Source organism: Mustelus asterias, chromosome 15 (genome assembly GCF_964213995.1).
Source record: "Mustelus asterias chromosome 15, sMusAst1.hap1.1, whole genome shotgun sequence".
Taxonomy (NCBI): Eukaryota; Metazoa; Chordata; class Chondrichthyes; order Carcharhiniformes; family Triakidae; genus Mustelus; species Mustelus asterias.
In genome coordinates, this window is record NC_135815.1 from 75,712 (window position 1) to 97,255 (window position 21,544).

At 45.4% G+C, this 21,544-nt stretch overlaps 1 protein-coding gene across 2 annotated transcripts in view; it reads left to right on the forward strand.

Annotated features, from left to right (window-relative positions):
- Window positions 1–18,209, forward strand: part of rpl7l1 (ribosomal protein L7-like 1) — a 69,861-nt gene extending 51,652 nt beyond the window's left edge. For both annotated transcript variants that reach the window (XM_078229354.1, XM_078229355.1), the window contains 2 exons: window positions 3,047–3,257; window positions 17,869–18,209. In XM_078229354.1, the coding sequence (XP_078085480.1) occupies window positions 3,047–3,255 (209 nt within the window). In that variant the 3' untranslated portion in view covers window positions 3,256–3,257; window positions 17,869–18,209. The remainder of the gene's footprint in view (window positions 1–3,046; window positions 3,258–17,868) is intronic.
- Window positions 18,210–21,544: the final 3,335 nt, after the last annotated feature.

A 21,544-nucleotide genomic window follows, 5' to 3' on the forward strand; every position in this document is an offset into this window, starting at 1 on the left:
AAGCAGCTGCTTTGTCCTGGATGGTGTCAAGCTTCTTGAGTGTTGTTGGAGCTGCACCCATCCAGGCAAGTAGGGAGTATTCCATCACACTCCTGACTTGTGTCTTGTAGATGGTGGATAGGCTTTGGGGAGTCAGGAGGTGAGTTACTTGCCGCAGTATTCCTAGCCTCTGACTTGCTCTTGTAGCCACTGTGTTTATGTGGCGAGTCCAGTTGAGTTTCTGGTCAATGGCAACCCCAAGGATGTTGACAGTGGGGGATTCAGTGATGGTAACACCATTGAATGTCAAAGGGTGGTGGTTAGAGTGTCTCTTATTGATGATGGTCATTGCCTGGCATTTGTGTGGCACTTGTTACTTGCCACTTGTCAACCCATGCCTGGATATTGTCCAGATCTTGTTGCATTTGAACATGGACTGCTTCCAATCTCCAAGAAAGAAACTTATCTCGTGGCAGATTCCAGTCTCCAACTCAAGATGAGGGGAAAAGAGAGAGACTGCTCCCTCTCAACGCCAGAAGCAGCATCTAAGCTTGAATATTCTGTGTTAACTCAGCTTCCCCATCACATGACCATGCCTGCCAATCATCACAATCAAGCCCCACTTTGCAAAGTCACTGGGGAAAACTGCTGAACAGCATTGGTTCAGATTAAAACCAACTTTTTAGTCAATAGAAGCAATTATGTTGCTGCATTAACAATGCAGGATGCTGGTAGACACTCTGGCTCTGAGTGCATGAAACTGTTATAGCAAATCTTGCACAAGAACGCCTAGAAACGTTTCTTAAAGGTACAGTATCGTCCCAACCACCCCGCTCTCCCATTAGATAATCCATCACATTTCTACACCTCTTCAGCTCTGAAGAAGTCGTATGGATTTGAAACGTTAACTCTGACTCTCTCTCCTCAGATGCTGCCAAACTTGTTGAGTTTATCCAGCATTTTCTGTTTATATTTGACATTTTGACTTACTGTTTTGAATTTTGTCATTTTATCACTTCTGTTTCAGGCTTTCTCCTTTAACCATTATTTCCTGTTGGATGATAATCCTTGCCTATTCCTTACTGGGTGTCACTTGCAGGAAATGCCCTATCATGGGCATCATCTCCATTTATATCAACAATCATTTGGGATTTACATCCAGATGCCCTTCCTGCTGTTAATCCTCTCTCTTTATCTGGGCTGGGGACTGGCACCAATACTCACTGACTTGCCTACAGCAGAGGTGACATGAGGAAACTTTTTTAATGGAGCAAGCTATTGTCTAGTCTGTGCTGCCTGAAAGACTGGTGGAAGTAGATTCAATAAAAACTTTCAAAAGAGAATTGGTAAATATTGGAAGCAAAGGAAATTACAGAGATATGGGGAAGGTGCAACAGTGTGGGACTAATTGGATTGTCTGCCATAGAACTAACACAGACACAGTGGGCCCAATGGCTGCCTTTGATGCTGTCATTCTATGCATACACTCAGACACTGGTTGAGAATGGGATCCAGCTGTGTTGTGATTCACAACAAATTTGAATAGCTGAAATACAAACATAAAGTCCTGGAAAAACTTAGCAAGTCTGGCAGCACCTGTGGAGAGAGAAACCATTAATGTCTCAAATCCAATATGACTCCTCTTCAAAAGATTTGAGAACAAGAGGGCACAGATTTAAGGTAATTGGTAAAAGAAGTAATGGCGACATGACGTTTCATGCAGACAGTGGTTACAAAGATGCAAGACTGGGCGGAGAAGTGGCAGATGGACTTCAACCCAGATAAGTGTGAGGTGGTTCATTTTGGCAGGTCAAATAGGATGAAAGAATATAATATTAAGGGTAAGACACTTGGCAGTGTGGAAGATCAGAAGGATCTTGGGGTCCGGGTTCATAGGACGCTCAAAGCAGCGTCGCAGGTAGAGGCTGTGGTTAAGAAGGCGTATGGAATACTGGCCTTCATCAATAGAGGAATTGAGTTTAGAAATCGGAAGATAATGCTGCAGCTGTATAGGACCCTGGTCAGACCCCACCTGGAGTACTGTGCCCAGTTCTGGTCGCCTCATTACAGAAAGGATGTGGAAGCCATAGAAAGGGTGCAGAGGAGATTTACAAGGATGTTGCCTGGATTAGGTGGCATGCCTTATGAGGATAGGTTGAGAGAGCCTAGGTCTTTTCTCCTTGGAGAGGCAAAGGATGAGAGGTGACCTGATAGAGGTGTATAAGATGTTGAGAGGTATTGATAGAGTGGATTCTCAGAGGCTTTTACCGAGGGCTGAAATGGTTGCCACAAGAGGTCACAGGTTTAGGGTGCTGGGGAGTAGGTACAGAGGAGATGTTAGGGGTAAGTTTTTCACTCAGAGGGTGGTGGGTGCGTGGAATCGGCTGCCGGTAGTGGTGGTGGAGTCGGATTCGATAGGGTCTTTTAAGAGACTTTTGGATAAGTTCGTGGAAGTTAGTAAGATAGAGGGTTATAGGTAAGCCTAGTAGGTAGGGACATGTTCGGTGCAACTTGTGGGCCGAAGGGCCTGTTTGTGCTGTAGCTTTTCTATGTTCTAATCCAAAAGGCACTGTCAGAGCATGGCAGGGGCAAGTTCAATGGAGGCATTCATAAGGGAATTGGATTGTTATCTAAAAAGGAAAAATGTTCAGGGAGGTGAGGGACTGGTGCTTGGTGAATTGCTCATTTGGAGAGCTGGTGCAGATATAATGAACTGAATGGTTTTCTGTACTAATAATTCTGTGATCATGTGACTTCTAGAATAAATGTCTTCATGGAGTATGAAGGTGTAAGTGAGAAAACTGATAAAGTAAATGGTTGGAAGAATTACATTAAGGGTTATAGTGTTACGGTAAGGTCAAAATGATCAGATACCATGGGAAGCTGTTGGATTGGAACTACTGTCTGCACTGGAGACTTTTAAATTTGTTTTCTCCCTAGTGCACAGTTCCTGAAAGCAGCATCTGCATTTTTATGGCCAATATATGCCCTCCTACCTTAAACAAGTAGTAGTCACGCACTGGGACCCTTGGTTTTCAGAGTTTTATTGGCCTCCTTTTGTCTACAGGAAAATGGGGAATGATCTGTCTTGAGGATCTGATACACGAAATCTACTGTGTGGGAAAATTCTTCAAGGAGGCCAGCAACTTTCTCTGGCCCTTCAAGCTGTCAGTAGCTCGACATGCAGCAAAGAACAAAGTGGGATTTCTCAATGATTTCGGAGAGACGGGGAATCGTGGCAAAGGAATCAACAAACTTATTCGGCAACTCAATTAAAGGTAAAGAGACAGGTTCTAACTGACCCCCAGGGGGCTTGGTGCTTATACTGATTCAAGCCCAGGAGGTTAAAGGGGCAGTGACGGCCTAGATGTGAAATTAACTAAGCAACTGAAAGCAGAAAGTAATGGTGAGCCTTTATTTTTCAGATTGGTGAGAATTATGGAGCGATGTTCCCTGGGGAATGGAGTTGGGACTATTATTCTTTTTCATATTTATTCATGACTTGAAATTGGGTATGCAGGTCTTAATTTCAAGGTTTGCAGATGACCCAAAACTCAGAAATATAGTAAACAGGTGGATATTAACAGACTTGTACTAATTGAATTATTTGATGAAGTAACAGAAGGTTGATAAAGGCCATGCAATGGATGTTGCCTATGTATTTTAAGAAAGTGTTTAAGGTCTACATAAAAGATAGATGAGACTCAGTAACAGGATCAGTGTCAGCTTGGACTTTAAAAATTTGACCTAAGGACAGAAAACAGCGAGTACTGGTAAATGATTCTTTTTCAGACTGGAGGGTGAACAAAGAACAGTACAGCACAGGAACAGGCCCTTTGGCCCACCAAGCCAACGCAGACACATGACACCTTTCTAAACTAAAGACCTTTTGTCCCTATCCCCCTCAAGTATCTGTCAAGATGCCTCTTAAACGTTACTATTGTATCTGCTTCGACCACCTCCTCTGGCAGCATATTCCAGGCACTTATCACCCTCTGTGTACAAAAAACTTGCCTCTCACAACTGCTTTTAACTTTCCCTCTTTTACCTTAATCCCATGTCCTCTAGTAATTGGCATTTCTACCTTGGGAAAAGGATCCCAACTATTCATTCTATCCATGCCTCTCATAATTTTATAAACTTCTTTCAGTTCACCCATAAGCCTCCAACATTCAAGTGAAAACAAACCAAGTTTGTCCAATCTCTCTTTATAACTAATACCCTCCAAACCAGGCAACGTCCTGGTAAACCTTAACTGGACCCTCTCCAAAGTCTCCACATCCTTCTGGTAGTGTGGCGACTAGAACTATACACAGTATTCCAAATGTGGCCTAACTCAAGATGGTAGACAGTGATGTTCATCAAGGTTCAGTACTAGGGGTCATAGTTTGAGGATAAGGGGTAAACGTTTTAGAACTGAGGTGAGGAGAAATTTCTTCACCCAGAGGGTGGTGAATGTGTGGAATTCACCACCACAGAAAGTAGTTGAAGCCTAAACATTGTCTGATTTCCAGAAGAAATTAGATATAGCTCTTGGTGCTAAATGGACCAAGGGATACGTGGAGAAGGAGGGATCCACATATTGAATTTGATGATCAGATATGATCAAAATGAATGGCGAAAGGGCCGAATGGCCTACTTCTATTTTCTATGTTTCTATTAGCGTGGATAGAGGATTAGATGACTAACAGGAAACCGAGGCTTGTGATAATTGGATATTTTCAACTTGGCAAACTAATGCGTGGAGTGCCACAGAGATCAGTACTGAGGCCTTTACTATTTACAATAGAGCAAAGAAAAGTACAGCACAGGACCAGGGCCTTTGGCCCTCCCAGCCTGTGCTGATCATGATGTCCTAACTAAAAAAACTTCTACCCATATTCGGTCCGTATCCCTCTACTCCCTCCCTATTCATGTACCCATCCAGGTGCCTCTTAAATGTTGCTAATGTACCTACTTCCATCACTTCCTCTGGCAGTGCGTTCCACTTCACGCTTCACTCTTCACCTACCACGTTACAGACACCCAGCAAAGCATATGTCTTTTTAATCACCTTGGCCACCTGTGTTGCCACTTTTAGGGAACTGTGGACCTGCATGCCCAGATCCCTCTCTATGTTAATGTTCCTAAAGATTCTGCCATTTTCAGTATAATTCATACCTAAATTTGATCCTCCAAAATGCATCACCTCGCATTTGTCCAGATTAAACTCCACTATCTATAGTAATGACTTGGATAAAGCGGCGGACTGTATCATCAGTAAATTTGTCTACAATAGAAAGATGGATAGGAACGCAAGTTATGAGAAGGGGACAAAGAGTCTGCAAAGTGATATGCATAGATTAAGTGAGTAGGCAAATATTTGGTAGATGGAGTATAATGTGGGAAAATGTGAGGAGTGCAATTTGGGAGGATGAATAAAACAGTAGAATATTATTTAAATACAGAGACTCTGCAGAATGCAGCAGTGCAGCCAGATCTGGGTGTCTACGTGAATCACAAAAAATGATCAAGGAGATGCAGCAACTAATTAACAAAATATTAAATTAATACTTTGCATCTGTCTTTACCATGGAAGTAGATGCTGTCCAGGCCATGGTGATAGGGGAGGAAACTCTATGTCATTGGAAGGATTCAAAATTGAGAAAGAGGAAGTATTGAGTAGACTGTCAGTACTTGTTGACAAGGCACTGGGACCAGATGAGATGCATCCAAGCATATTGAAGGAAGTGAGAGTAAAAATTGCAGGGGCACTGGCCATAATCTTTCTCTCTTCCCGAGACTCAGAGGAGGTGCCAGAAGACTGGAGATTGGAGATGATATGCCCTTGTTCAAAAAGGTTGTGTGGATAAGCCCAGCAATTACAGACCAGTCAATTTAACTTGCATGGTGGGGAAGCTTCCAGAAACAGTTATTCAGGATAGAATTAGTAGTCTCATGGAAAAAAGTGGGTTGATTAGGAAGAGCCAGCATGGATTTCTAAAGGGAAAGACCCTAACCTTAACTTGCTGGAGTTTTTGAAGATGGTGAAGAACCTTGCGATCCGAAGGTTCTACCCATTTGAGAAGTAACGCCAAATCCTCCAAAGAGGAATATCTCGCCTCATAATCTGTTAAAAGTGTGCGGGAAGGTGTGAACTGTTCTTCAAAGTAAGTTTATTTATTAGTCACAAGTAGGCTTACATTAACACTGCAATGAAGTTACTGTGAAAATCCCCTAATTGCCAAACTCTGGTGCCTGTTTGGATACACTGAGGGGGAATTTAGCATGGCCAATCCACCTAAGCTGCATGTCTTTTGACTGTGGGAGAAAACTGGAGCACCCAGAGGAAAGCCACGCAGACACGGGGAATGTGCAGACTCTTCACAGACAGTGACCCAAGCCAGGAATCGAACCAGGGTCCCTGGCGCTGTGAGGCAGTAGTGCTAGGCGCTGTGAGGCAGTAGTGCTAACCACTGTGCCATCGTGCTGCCCAGTAATTGAGTAATGTTTAGTAATACCTGACTCTCACTTTAAAATGAACACTTAACAATTTATTTATTTAACTAACCGGGAACTTTAACTGAACAAGTAACATACCGAATAAGATAAGATTCTAATGGAATGCTGTTCAAATAAATACGACACTTATTCATTAACCAAAAGAATATAATGATAGAATTCCGTCACTCTCAAAAATACAACCAGGTTTGTGGCTTTCAGAATCTTCTGGCGTTCCTCTGTTGATTCCTCTATCTATAAGTTCTTTCTGAATTGGTACCTTTCGCTAGTTAGATGGTGCATTCTCTGAAGACATATCTGAAGCTGGCAGAGTTGAGAGCTGTTTTCTCCCTCTTGAGGCTTGAGAAATGGCAGTCCTTCAGTTGCTCTCTTGTTTTTTTCCCCCTGCATTCTCTTTTATACCTGTGATGACTTATCAATTTCCCTACAATAGGATTAGTCTGATATTGTCAACATCATCAAATTCAAATCTTATAGTTCTTGGTAGCTGAATCCCTGCTTCAAATTGATTGGGCAAAAATTTTTTTAAAAGTTGTCTTGTCAAGACTACTGCTTGACTTTTTGATATAAATGTTTCAGTTTGGACTCTGTATGTGCTTTGCATTTTAAACCTCCAAGCACTGATACTAGGTACCAGGTTTTAAAGGGACACCGCAATGTTTTTTTTCCCTCCAGCATTTTTACAATTTTGTACATCTTTACCAACATCAAATTCCAACTTCACAAACTCAACTTTGCAATATAACAGAAAGGGTTGATGAGGGTAATGATGTTGATGTGGTGTTCCTGGATTTTCAGAAGGTATTCATTAGTGCCACACAACAGATCTGTGAGAAAATATAGCTCATGGAATAAAAGGGACAGTAGCAATGTGGATAAAAAAATTGGCTGAGAGAGGAATTTTCGGGCTGAAGCAGATTTGTAATCAAGGTCTCAAGGGGGTCAGTATTTGGACCATTGCTTTTTCTGAAATATATTAATGATCTAGATCTTATGCTGGGGACAATTTAAAGTTTGCAAATGACTGTAAACTGAGAGGAGGACAGTGTGGAACTTCAAAAGGACATAGACAAGGTGGTGGAGTGGGCAGATAGTGGCAGATGAAGTTCATTGTGGAGAAGGGCAAGGTGATACATTTTGGTAGGAAGAGCACAGACAGACAATATAAAATAAGCAGCATGCAGGAGCAGAAGGACCTGGGTGTATATTAGCATCGATCAGATAGAGTGAGCAGTTTATAAAGCAGACCATATCCTGGGCTTTATTAATAGGGGCATAAAGTACAAGAGCAAGGGGAGTCAGTTCAGCTCAGTTGGCTGGACAACTGGTTAGTGATGCAGAGCGATGGCAAGAGCGTGGGTTCAATTCACGTACCAGCTGAGGTTATTCATGTAGGCGCCGCCTTCTCTACCTTGCCCCTCGCCTGAGGTATGGTGACCCTCAAGTTAAATCACCACCAGTCAGCTTATGGTCATCTGGGACTATGGTGACTTTATGCTGAACTTCTATCAGACATTAGTTAAATCTCAGACTGTATTGTGTACAATTCTGAGTGCCACACTATAAGAAGGTTGTGAACACATTGGAGAGAGTGAAGAAGAGGTTTACAAGAATGGTTCCAGGAATGAGAAAAACTTCAGTTATGCAGATTGATTGGAGAGATTAGGACTGTTCTCCATTGAGAGAAGATGGGTAAGAGGAGATTTGGTTGAGGTATTCAACATCATGAGGGGGCTGAACAGAGCAGATAGGGAGAAACTGTTCCTGCTCAAAAAAGTATTGCGAACAAGAGGGCACAGATTTAAAGTGATTTGCAAATGAAGCAAATGTGATGTCAGAAAAAACTTCTTCACACAGCGAGTTGGTCCGGAATTCTTTGCCAGGAAGTGTGATGGAAGCACGTTGAGGCATTCAAGGGGGCATTAGATGATGATTATTTGAATAGAAACAATGTGCAAGGGTATGGGAAAAGGCAGGGGAATGGCACCAATTCATAATTGTTCATTGTTCCACTGGAGCAAGCAGAGAGGGAGTGATTTGTGGCAGGAGAGCTGGTGAGAGGTTTATTTATTTAGTCAGTTAGTGTGGGTTTTTTTGCCTTTATTTTTGTAGTAGTATTTTTCTTAATTTTAAACTGAAAACCGGAAGTGGGCTGCTAAGGAGTCTGGGAAGGGTTTTTTAAGCGCGCGAAGTATAAAAGGTAGGCCGCAGTATACAGTGGGCAGCGGAGTGTGTGGGAAGCAGAGTGTGAGCTATAAGGGCTTTGGCTCACAGGGCTTCGGGGGATAGGGCGAGCAGGAGTGAGTTTTTTCATTCTTATTTACTTTTCTCTGTGTACCTTGGTATAAAGGGGCAAATATGAGTGTGAAGCCAGTGTGTTGTTCCCAGTGTAGGATGTGGGAGGTCCTGGAGGCACCTGGCCTCCCGGACATCCACATCTGTGAGGGGTGTGTCGAGCTGCGGTTCCTGAGGGGCTGTGTTAAGGAGCTGGAACTGCAGCTCCAGGATCTTGGGCTGTTAAGGGAGAATGAGGAGGTGATAGACAAGAGCTATCATCAGGTGGTCACACCAGGGCCACGGGTGGAGGCCAAGTGGGTGACGGCCAGGAAGGGTAAAGCTCGGGTGATTGAGAGCACCCCGGTGGATGTGCCCCTACACAACAAGTACTCCTGCCTGAGTACTGCTGGAGGGGACAGCCCGCCTGGGGGAAGCAGCAGTGGCCGTGTCTCCGGAGTGGAGTGCGGCTCTGTAACTCACAGGGCTAAGGAAAAGAGGAAGGCAGTGTTAATCGGGGACTCGACAGTAAGGGGGTCGGACAGGCGTTTTTGCGGAGGCAGGCGGGAGTCTCGGATGGTGGTCTGCCTCCCTGGGGCCAGGATCCAGGATGTCGCTGGTCGACTCCCAGAATTCCTGAGGTGGGAGGGAGAGGAGCCAGAGGTAGCGGTACATATTGGTACCGCTGATGTGGGAAGGAAGGGGTCATGCAAAGAGAGTATAGGGAATTAGGGAGACAGCTGAGAAGGAGGAAAACAAAGGTAGTAATCTCAGGATTGCTGCCTGTGCCACGGGAGGGTGAGGGCAGGAGTGGAGTGAGGTGGAGGATGAATGTGTGGCTGAGGGACTGGTGCAGGGGGCAGGGATTCAGGTTCCTGGACCATTGGGACCTCTTTAGGGGCAGGTGTGACGTGTAGGCTAAAAACGAGTGGCACTTGAATCCCAGGGGGACCAATATCCTGGCGGGAAGGTTGGCTAAGGCTACTGGGGAGAGTTTAAACTAGATAGGTTGAGGGGAGGGGATCGAGACGAGGTGACTGGGAGCGAGGAATTTAGCTCGCAAACAGAGAAGGGTTATAGACGGTGCAAGAGGGAAAATGGACGGGGGATAGAGAACGGGAGAGCTCAGACCAAAGGATTGAGATGTGTTTACTTTAATGCCAGGAGTATAGTGAATAAAGGGGATGAGCTCAGAGCGTGGATCGATGTCTGGAAGTGTGATGTGGGGGCCATTACGGAGACTTGTATGTCTCAGGGACAGGACTGGATACTCCAGGTGCCGGGATTCAGATGTTTCAGGAAGGACAGGGAGGAAGGCAAGAGAGGGGGTGGTGTGGCACTGCTGATCAGAAATAGTGTCACGGCTGTCGAGAAGGTGTATGCTGTGGAGGGATTGTCTACAGAGTTTCTGTGGGTGGAAGTTCGGAGTGGGAAGGGGTCGATCACTTTGCTGGGAGTTTTCTATCGGCCGCCCAATAGTAACAGGGAGGTGGAGGAGCAGATAGGGAAACAGATCCTGGAGAGTTGCAATAATAGCAGAGTTGTTGTGATGGGAGACTTTAATTTCCCAAACATAGATTGGAATATCCCGAGGGTAAGGGGATTGGATGGGGAGGAGTTCGTTAGGTGTGTTCAGGAGGGTTTCCTGACACAGCATGTGGACAAGCCTACAAGAGGAGAGGCTGTACTTGATCTGATACTGACCAATGAGCCTGGACAGGTGTCAGATATCTCGGTGGGAGAGCATCTTGGGGATAGCGATCATAACTCTATCTCCTTTATGCTTGCATTGGAAAAAGAGAGGATCAGGCAAGCTAGGAAAGCGTATATGTGGAGTAAGGGGAAATATGAAGACATTAGGCAGCAAATTAGAGGAGTAAATTGGAAGAAGGTATTCTCGGGGAAATGTACTGAAGAGAGGTGGCAGTTTTTCAAGGAATGTCTGTCTAGGGTTCTACAGGACAATGTTCCGAGCAGACAGGGAGGTGCTGGTAGGTTAAAGGAAACGTGGTGCACAAAAGCTGTGCGGGACCGAGTCGAGAAGAAAAGGAAAGTGTACAAAAGGTTCAGAGAGCTTGGCGAAGATAGGAATCTAGATGAGTATATGGCTTGTAAGAAGGGACTAAAGAAGGAAATTAAGAGAGCCAGAAGAGGTCACGAGAAGGCCTTGGCAGGGAAAACCCTAAGGCGTTCTATAAATATATGAAGAGTAAAAGGATGAGACGTGAAGAAACAGGGTCTATAAAAGGTGAAGGCGGGAAAATCAGTATGGAACCAGTAGAAATGGCAGAGGTGCTTAATGAGTATTATGCCTCAGTTTTCACAGAGGAGAAGTACCTGGGTGGATGTACTGTGGGCTTGCGGTGGACTGAAAAGTTTGAGTATGTGGACTTTGAGAAAGAGGTTGTGCTGGAATCTTTGAATGGCATCAAGATAGATAAGTCGCCGGGTCTGGATGGGATGTACCCCAGGTTACTGTGGGAAACGAGGGAAGAGATTGCAGAGCCTCTGGCGGTGATCTTTGCGTCGTCGATGGAGACGGGAGAGGTGCCGGAGGATTGGAGGATTGCGGATGTGATTCCTATTTTCAAGAAGGGGAACAGGGATAGCCCAGGAAATTACCGACCGGTGAGTCTAACCTCAGTGGTTGGTAAGCTGATGGAGAAGATCCTGAGGGACAAGATTTATGAGCATTTAGAGAGGTTTAGTATGCTCAAGAATACTCAGCATGGCTTTGTCAAAGGCAGATCGTACCTTACGAGCCTGGTGGAGTTCTTCGAAAATGTGACTAAACACATTGACGAAGGGATAGCGGTAGATGTGGTTTATATGGATTTTAGCAAGGCGTTCGATAAGGTCCCCCCATGCAAGGCTTCTAGAAAAAGTGAGAGGGCATGGGATCCAAGGAGCTGCTGCCCTGTGGATCCAGAACTGGCTTGCTCAAAGGAGGCAGAGAGTGTGTATAGATGGGTCTTTTTCTAAATGGAGGTCGGTCACCAGTGGTGTGCCCCAGGGATCTGTTCTGGGACCCTTGCTGTGTGTCATTTTCATAAATGACCTGGATGAGGAAGTGGAGGGATGGGTTGGTAAGTTTGCCGATGACACGAAGGTTGGTGGGGTTGTGGATAGTCTGGAGGGATGTCAGAAGTTACAGAGGGACATTGATAGGATACAAGACTGGGCAGAGAAGTGGCAGATGGACTTCAACCCAGATAAATGCGTCGTGGTCCATTTTGGCAGGTCAAATGGGATGAAGGAGTACAATATAAAGGGAAAGACTCTTAGTACGGTAGAGGATCAGAAGGACCTTGGGGTCTGGGTCCATAGGACTCTAAAATCGGCCCCGCAGGTGGAGGAGGTGGTTAAGAAGGCCTATGGTGTGCTGGCCTTTATCAATTGAGGGATTGAATTTAGGAGTCCGGGGATAATGATGCAGCTATATAAGACCCTTGTCAGACCCCACTTGGAGTACTGTGCTCAGTTCTGGTCGCCTCATTACAGGAAGGGTGTGGAAAAGATTGAAAGGGTGCAGAGGAGATTTACAAGGATGTTGCCTGGATTGAGTGGCATGCCTTATGAGGATAGGCTGAGGGAGCTCGGTCTTTTCTCCTTGGAGAGACGGAGGATGAGAGGAGACCTAATAGAGGTATATAAGATGTTGAGAGGCATAGATCGGGTAGACTCTGAGGCTTTTTCCCAGGGTGGAAATGGCTGCTACGAGAGGACACAGGTTTAAGGTGCTGGGGGGTAGGTACAGGGCAAATGTTAACATAGAACATAGAACAGTACAGCACAGAACAGGCCCTTCGGCCCACGATGTTGTGCCGAGCTTTATTTGAAACCAAGATCAAGCTATCCCACTCCCTATCATCCTGGTGTGCTCCATGTGCCTATCCAATAACCGCTTAAATGTTCCTAAAGTGTCTGAGTCCACTATTACTGCAGGCAGTCCATTCCACAGCCCAACCACTCTCTGCGTAAAGAACCTACCTCTGATATCCTTTCTGTATCTCCCACCACGAACCCTATAGTTATGCCCCCTTGTAATAGCTCCATCCACCCGAGGAAATAGTCTTTGAACGTTCACTCTATCTATCCCCTTCATCATTTTATAAACCTCTATTAAGTCTCCCCTCAGCCTCCTCTGCTCCAGAGAGAACAGCCCGAGCTCCCTCAACCTTTCCTCATAAGACCTACCCTCCAAACCAGGCAGCATCCTGGTAAATCTCCTCTGCACTCTTTCCAGCGCTTCCACATCCTTCTTATAGTGAGGTGACCAGAACTGCACACAATATTCCAAATGTGGTCTCACCAAGGTCCTGTACAGTTGCAGCATGACCCCATGGCTCTTAAACTCCAACCCCCTGTTAATAAAAGCTAACACACTATAGGCCTTCTTCACAGCTCTATCCACTTGAGTGGCAACCTTTAGAGATCTGTGGATATGAACCCCAAGATCTCTCTGTTCCTCCACAGTCTTCAGAACCCTACCTTTGACCCTGTAATCCACATTTAAAGAAAAGACCGAGCTCAATCAGCGTATCCTCATAAGGCATGCCACTCAATCCAGGCAACATCCTTATAAATCTCCTCTGCACCCTTTCAATCTTTTCCACATCCTTCCTGTAATGAGGCGACCAGAACTGAGCACAGTACTCCAGTGGGGTCTGACGAGGGTCTTATATAGCTGCATCATTATCCCTGGACTCCTAAACTCAATTCCTCGATTGATAAAGGCCAGCACACCATACGCCTTCTTAACCACCTCCTCCACCTGCAGGGCCGATTTTAGAGTCCTATGGACCCTCTGTCCCAAGGTCCCTCTGATCCTCCACCGTACCAAGAGTCTTTCCCTTTATATTGTACTCCTTCATCCCATTTGACCTGCCAAAATGGACCACGACGCATTTAGAACATAGAACATAGAACATAGAACATTACAGCGCAGAACAGGCCCTTCGGCCCACGATGTTGCACCGACCAGTTAAAAAAAAAAACTGTGACCCTCCAACCTAAACCAATTTCTTTTCGTCCATGAACCTATCTACGGATCTCTTAAACACCCCCAAACTAGGCGCATTTACTACTGATGCTGGCAGGGCATTCCAATCCCTCACCACCCTCTGGGTAAAGAACCTACCCCTGACATCGGTTCTATAACTACCCCCCCTCAATTTAAAGCCATGCCCCCTCGTGCTGGATTTCTCCATCAGAGGAAAAAGGCTATCACTATCCACCCTATCTAAACCTCTAATCATCTTATATGTTTCAATAAGATCCCCTCTTAGCCGCCGCCTTTCCAGCGAAAACAATCCCAAATCCCTCAGCCTCTCCTCATAGGATCTCCCCTCCATACCAGGCAACATCCTGGTAAACCTCCTCTGCACCCTCTCCAAAGCCTCCACATCCTTCCTGTAATGTGGGGACCAGAACTGCACACAGTACTCCAAGTGCGGCCGCACCAGAGTTGTGTACAGTTGCAACATAACGCTACGACTCCTAAATTCAATCCCCCTACCAATAAACGCCAAGACACCATATGCCTTCTTAACAACCTTATCTACTTGATTCCCAACTTTCAGGGATCTATGCACACATACACCTAGATCCCTCTGCTCCTCCACACTATTCAAAGTCCTCCCGTTAGCCCTATACTCAACACATCTGTTATTCCTACCAAAGTGAATTACCTCACACTTCTCCGCATTAAACTCCATCCGCCACCTCTCGGCCCAACTTTGCAACCTGTCTAAGTCTTCCTGCAAACTACGACACCCTTCCTCACTGTCTACCACACCACCGACTTTGGTGTCATCAGCAAATTTGCTAATCCACCCAACTATACCCTCATCCAGATCATTAATAAATATTACAAACAGCAGTGGCCCCAAAACAGATCCCTGAGGTACACCACTTGTAACCGCACTCCATGATGAATATTTACTATCAACCACCACCCTCTGTTTCCTATCCGCTAGCCAATTCCTGATCCAATTTCCTAGATCACCCCCAATCCCATACATCTGCATTTTCTGCAGAAGCCTACCATGGTGAACCTTATCAAACGCCTTACTAAAATCCATATATACCACGTCCACTGCCTTGCCCCCATCCACCTCCTTGGTCACTTTCTCAAAAAACTCAATAAGGTTAGTAAGGCACGACCTACCTGCCACAAAACCATGCTGACTATTACCTATCAATTCATTACTCTCCAAATAACTATAAATCCTATCCCTTATAATTTTTTCCAACATCTTGCCGACAACAGAAGTGAGACTCACCGGTCTATAATTCCCGGGGAAGTCTCTGTTCCCCTTCTTAAACAATGGGACAACATTCGCTAACCTCCAATCTTCTGGTACTATACCAGAGGCCAACGACGACCTGAAGATCAGAGCCAGAGGCTCTGCAATCACTTCTCTTGCCTCCCAGAGAATCCTTGGATAAATCCCATCCGGACCAGGGGATTTATCTATTTTCAGACCCTCCAGAATATCCTGCACATCCTCCTTATCAACTGTAATACTGTCTATTCTACTCCCTTGCAACCCAGTGTCCTCCTCAGCTATATTCATGCCCCCTTGCGTGAACACCGAAGAGAAATATTGGTTCAATGCTTCACCAATCTCCTCTGGGTTGAAGTCCATCTGCCACTTGTCCACCCAGTCTTGCATCCTATCAATGTCCCTCTGTAACTTCTGACATCCCTCCAGACTATCCACAACCCCACCAACTTTCGTGTCATCGGCAAACTTACCAACCCATCCCTCCACTTCCTCATCCAGGTCATTTATGAAAATGACGAACAGCAAGGGTCCCAGAACAGATCCCTGGGGCACACCACTGGTGACCGTCCTCCATTTAGAAAAAGACCCATCTATACCCACTCTCTGCCTCCTTTGAGCAAGCCAGTTCTGGATCCACAGGGCAGCAGCCCCTTGGATCCCATGCCCTCTCACTTTTTCTAGAAGCCTTGCATGGGGGACCTTATCTATTGCCTTGCTAAAATCCATATAAACCACATCTACCGCTTTCCCTTCGTCAATGTGTTTAGTCACATTTTCGAAGAACTCCACCAGGCTCGTAAGGTACGATCTGCCTTTGACAAAGCCATGCTGAGTATTCTTGAGCATACTAAACCTCTCTAAATGCTCATAAATCTTATTCCTCAGGATCTTCTCCATCAGCTTACCAACCACTGAGGTTAGACTCACCGGTCGGTAATTTCCTGGGCTATCCCTATTCCCCTTCTTGAAAATAGGAACCACATCCGCAATCCTCCAGGACCTCTCCCGTCTCCATCGACGACGCAAAGATCATCGCCAGAGGCTCTGCAATCTCTTCCCTCGTCTCCCACAGTAACCTGGGGTACATCCCATCCAGACCTGGCGACTTATCTATCTTGATGCCATTCAAAGATTCCAGCACAACCTCTTTGTTAAAGTCCACATACTCAATCTTTTCAGTCCACCACAAGCCCACACTACATCCACCCATGTCCTTCTCTGTGAAAACCGAGGCATAATACTCATTAAGCACCTCTGCCATTTCTACTGGGCACCCTACCAATGTCCTCTGCCTCCACCCACAGATTTCCCCAAAGCTCATTGGCCCTTATTCCATCTCAAAGCTATCCCACCACTCTTTCCTTCCTGCTGTCCTTATGAAAAGTCACATACCTCAATATTTAGTTCCCAGCTTTGATCTCCTTGTAACCACATCTCTGTGCATAAAATTATACTCGTTAACCTCAAATTGTGCAGTTAACTCACTTATTTTGTGCTGAATACTATGTGCATTTAAGTAAAGGGCTATTAATTTTGTATTTTTACCCGTTTGATCCTATTTGCTCTTTTTTATGTTTGTATATTATATCCCTTCCTGTCACACTCTGGATATCATTACTTATGTATCTGCCTTGCAATGCTACAATATCCTTCTGCTTTATAAGTCTACATATCTCCTCTCCAGAACCACGTGCACCCGCCACACTCCCACCATTTAGTTTAAAGCCCTCTGTACTACCATAGTTATGCACATTGCAAGAACACTGGTCCCAGTACAGTTCAGATGTAGGCCATCCCAATAGTGCAGCCCCCATTTTTCCCCAGTACTGTTGCCCATGCCCCACCAACTGAGACCCACTTCTTCCACACCAGTCTTTGAGACATGTATTCATCTCTAATTTTATGTAACCTATGCCAATTTGCACATGGCTCAGGTAATAATCCAGAGATTATAGCATTGGAGGTTCTGTTGTTTAGTGCCTAGCTTCTCAAATTCTCTGTGCAGAACCTCTTTTCTCATTCTGCCCATGTTGTTGGTGCCTACCTGGACCACGACAACAGGATTCTTCCCCTTCCACTGCAAGTTCCTCTCCAGTCCAAAGATATGCGAGTTAGATGGATTGGCCATGCTAAATAGCCCCTTAGTGTCAGGGAGACTAGCTAGGGTAAATGCCTGGGGTTTTGGCCTCTTTTAAGGTCAAACCAAAGCCTGGGGTTTTGGGAATAGGGCCTGGTTGGGATTGTAGTTGGTGCAGACTCGATGGGCCGAAAGGCCTCCTTCTGCACTGTAGGATTCTAAGAATGGAGCAGAAGTCCCAAATCCTGGAACAAAGGCAAGAAACACAGCCATCTGGCGTCTTGTTCTATGCTGCAGTGAACAGTGGCAATCCCCCCCCATTATACTGTCCCCTTTCACCACTACATGTGCTCTCTCCACTGGAATGGCTTCCTGCACCACGTTGCCATGGTCAGTCGGCTCATCCACCCTGCAGCCCCCATTCTCATTCAGACAAGCTGAGAGAACTTCATACCTGTTGGACAATTGCAGGGCTGACATTCCTGCCCTCTCAGTCCTCTTACATGCCTCAGCTGCAGTTACACTCTCCTCTCTCCACCCCCCCCCCCCCCCCCCCCAAACAAAACCCTGAGCACTTTCCAAACCAGAGGACCCTTTCCTAAGGGATATGACCACCTCCTGAAACAGTGTATTTATGTAACTATAATGCAATGCCATATCAATACTTATATCAGTATCAGGTGCTATACCATCTGTCACCCTTGTATCTAACATTGTTTCTTATGTCAATTTGTTTTTTTTTCGCAGGTCCCATGTGAATAAATTACCTGGCATTGAATTTATTTGTCTATACTATGTATAGTAAATGCAACAAACAGACTTATGTTCAACTTTGAAATGTAACTATCTCAGTAATATTGGAACAGAAGAGCAGAAGAGTTGGGGTGGGGTTCGTGGTTGTTGTGACCAGTATCCAGGGTGGGGAAGCGGGCAACTATATGGGGGTGGAAAAATTTACAATCTGTTGAACTGTTGGAATTTTGATGATATGAACTTTTTATCCAAACTGTTAATGGATTTGAATGCAATTAAATATCAATGTGTTTGATCAAATCTTTTATTCATTCCTGATAAATGAATGTTGCCAACTCTCAATTGTTCTGGTAATTACATTAATTGAGATATTTTAGCAATATTTAACAATGGATTGTCAGCAATAGCTTGGGACTCTATCATTGACTGATACTGGGACTTGTTTGGTCTCGCACAAAGAACAAAGAAAATTACAGCACAGGAACAGGCCCTTCGGCCCTCCAAACCTGCACCGACCATGCTGCCCGACTGAACTAAAAACCCCTACCCATCCGGGGACCATATCCCTCGATTCCCATCCTATTCATGTATTTGTCAAGACGCCCCTTAAAAGTCACTACCATATCCACTTCCACTACCTCCCCTGGCAACGGGTTCCAGGCACCCACTACTCTCTGTGTAAAAAATCTGCTTCATACATCTCCTTTAAACCTTGCCCCTCGCACCTTAAACCTGTGCCCCCTAGTAATTGACTCTTCCACCCTGGGAAAAAGCTTCTGACTATCCACTCTGTCCATGCCTCTCATAATCTTGTAGACTTTTATCAGGTCACCCCTCAACCTCCGTCGTTCCAGTGAGAACAAACCAAGTTTCTCCAACCTCTCCTCATAGCTAATGCCCTCCATACCAGGCAACATCCTGGTAAATCTTTTCTTGCTCTCCAAAGCCTCCGCATTCTTCTGGTAGTGTGGCGACCAGAACTGAACACTATATTCCATGTGCAGCCTAACTAAGGTTCTGTAAAGCTGCAACATGACTTGCCAATTTTTAAACTCAATGCCCCGGCCGATGAAGGCAAGCATGCCGTATGCCTTCTTGACTACCTTCTTCACCTGCATTGCCACTTTCAGTGACCTATACACCCAGATCCGTTTGCCTATCAATACTCTTAAGGGTTCTGCCATTTATTGTATATTTCCTATCTGTATTAGACCTTCCAAAATTCATTACCTCACATTTGTCTGGATTAAACTTCATCTGCCATCTCTCCGCCCAAGTCTCCAACTGATCTATATCCTGCTGTATCCTCTGATGGTCCACTCTGTCTTCTTTGACCGAGTCAGTTTTGTATCCACCTTGCGAACTCACCTCTGATCCCATGCGACTTCACTTTCTGCACCAGTCTGCCATGAGGGACCTTGTCAAAGATCTTGCTGAAGTCCATGTAGACAACATCCACTGCCCTACCCTCATCAATCATCTTCGCCGCTTCCTCGAAAAACTCGATCAAGTTCGTGAGACACGACCTCCCCTTCACAAAACCATGTTGCCTCTCACGAATACATCACTTATTTCCAAGTGGGAATAAATCCTGTCTCAAAGCATTCTCTCCAATAATTTCCCTACCACTGATGCACTGGCCTGTAATTACCTGGATTATTCTTGTTACCCTTCTTAAACAAAGGAACAACAATTGGCTATTCTCCAATCCTCTGGGACCTCCCCTGTAAGAGTTTTAACAACACCAGGTTAAAGTCCAACAAGTTTATTTGGTAGCAAATACCATTAGCTTTCGGAGCGCTGCTCCTTCGTCAGATGGAGTGGAAAGCAGATTTCCACTCCATCTGACGAAGGAGCAGCGCTCCGAAAGCTAATGGTATTTGCTACCAAATAAACCTGTTGGACTTTAACCTGGCGTTGTTAAAACTCTTCCTGTGTTTACCCCAGTCCAATGCCGGCATGTCCATATCAAGACCTCCCCTGTAGCCAGTGTGGATACAAACATTTCTCTCAAGGCCCCAGCAATTTCCTCCCTTGCCTCTCTCAGTATTCTGGGGTATACCCCATCAGGCCCTGGGGACTTGTCTACCTTAATGTTTCTCAAGAACCCCAATACCACCACCTTTTTGATCTCAACATGGCTCAAACTGCGTACACATCCTTTCCCAGATTCATCATCCACCAAGTCCTTCTCTTTGGTGAATACTGATGCAAAGTAGTCAGTTAATACCTCACCCATTTCCTCTGGCTCCACGCATAGATTCCCTCCCTTGTGCTTGAGTGGGCCAACCCTCTCCCTGGCTACCCTCTTGCTTTTTACATATGTATAAAAAGCCTTGGGATTTTCCTTAATCCTGCTGGCCAATTATTTTTCGTGACCCCTTTGAGCTCTCCTTACTCCTTGCTTAAGTTTATTTCTACTTTTCTTGTATCCCACAGTTGCTTTGTGTGTGCCCAGCCTCCTAGACTTGACAAATGCTTCCTTTTTCTCTTTGACTAGGCTCCCAATATCTCTCGTTATTCAAGGTTCCCAAAACTTGCCATACTTATCCTTCATCCTTACAGGAATGTGCCAGTACTGAATCCCTATCAACTTTGAATCCCTATCAACTTATACTTGAAAGCTTCCCACATGCCAGATGTTGATTTGCCCTCAAACATCTGCCCCAATCTACATTCTTCAGTTCCTGTCTAATATTGTTGTAATTAGCCTTCTCCCAGTTTAACACCTTAACTTGAGGACTACACTTTTCTTTATCCATCAGTACCTTAAAGCTTACTGAACTGTGGTCACTATTCCCGAACTGCTTCCCTACTGAAACGTGGACCACCTGGCTGGGCTCATTCCCCAATACCAGGTCCAGTACGGCCCCTTCCCAAGTTGGACTATCTACACACTGTTTCAAGAAGCCCTCCTGGATGCTCCTTACAAACTCTGCCCCATCCATGCCCTTAGCACTAAGTGAGTCCCAGTCAATATAGGGGAAGTTAAAATCTCCCACCACAACCCTGTTACGTTTACATCTTGCCAAAATCTGCCTACATATCTGTTCCTCTATCTCCCGCTGCCAGTTGGGTGGCCTATAGTAAACCCCCAACATTGTGACTACACCTTTCCTATTCCTGAGCTCTACCCATATTGCCTCCGTGTATGAGCCCTGCGAGATGTCCTCCCGGAGTACAGCTGTAATATTCTCAACCAGTAGTGCAACTCCACCCCTTTTACATCCCCCTCGATCCCGCCTGAAACATCTGTATCCTGGAATGTTAAGCTGCCAATCCTGTCCTTCCCTCAACCAAGTCTCTAATGGCAACAACATTGTAATTGTTCTAATCTAAGTTCATCTGCCTTACCTGTTACACTTCTCACATTGAAACAGATGCACTTCAGTCCGCCAGACCCTTTTTGATTAGCAACCCCACCCTGCCTGCTGTTTCTCTGAGTCTTACTGGCCCTACTCTCTGGTTCCCCTTCAGCTAATTCACCTTTGCTTTGGTTCCCACCCCCCTGCCAAACTAGTTTAAATCCTCCCGTGTGACACTAGCAAACCTCCCGGCCAGAATATTTATGCCCTTCCAGGTTAGATGCAACCCGTCCTCCTTGTACAGGTCCCATCTGCCCCGGAAGAGACCCCTATTTGGTTAATGTTGTAAAATCCTGTTTGGGCAG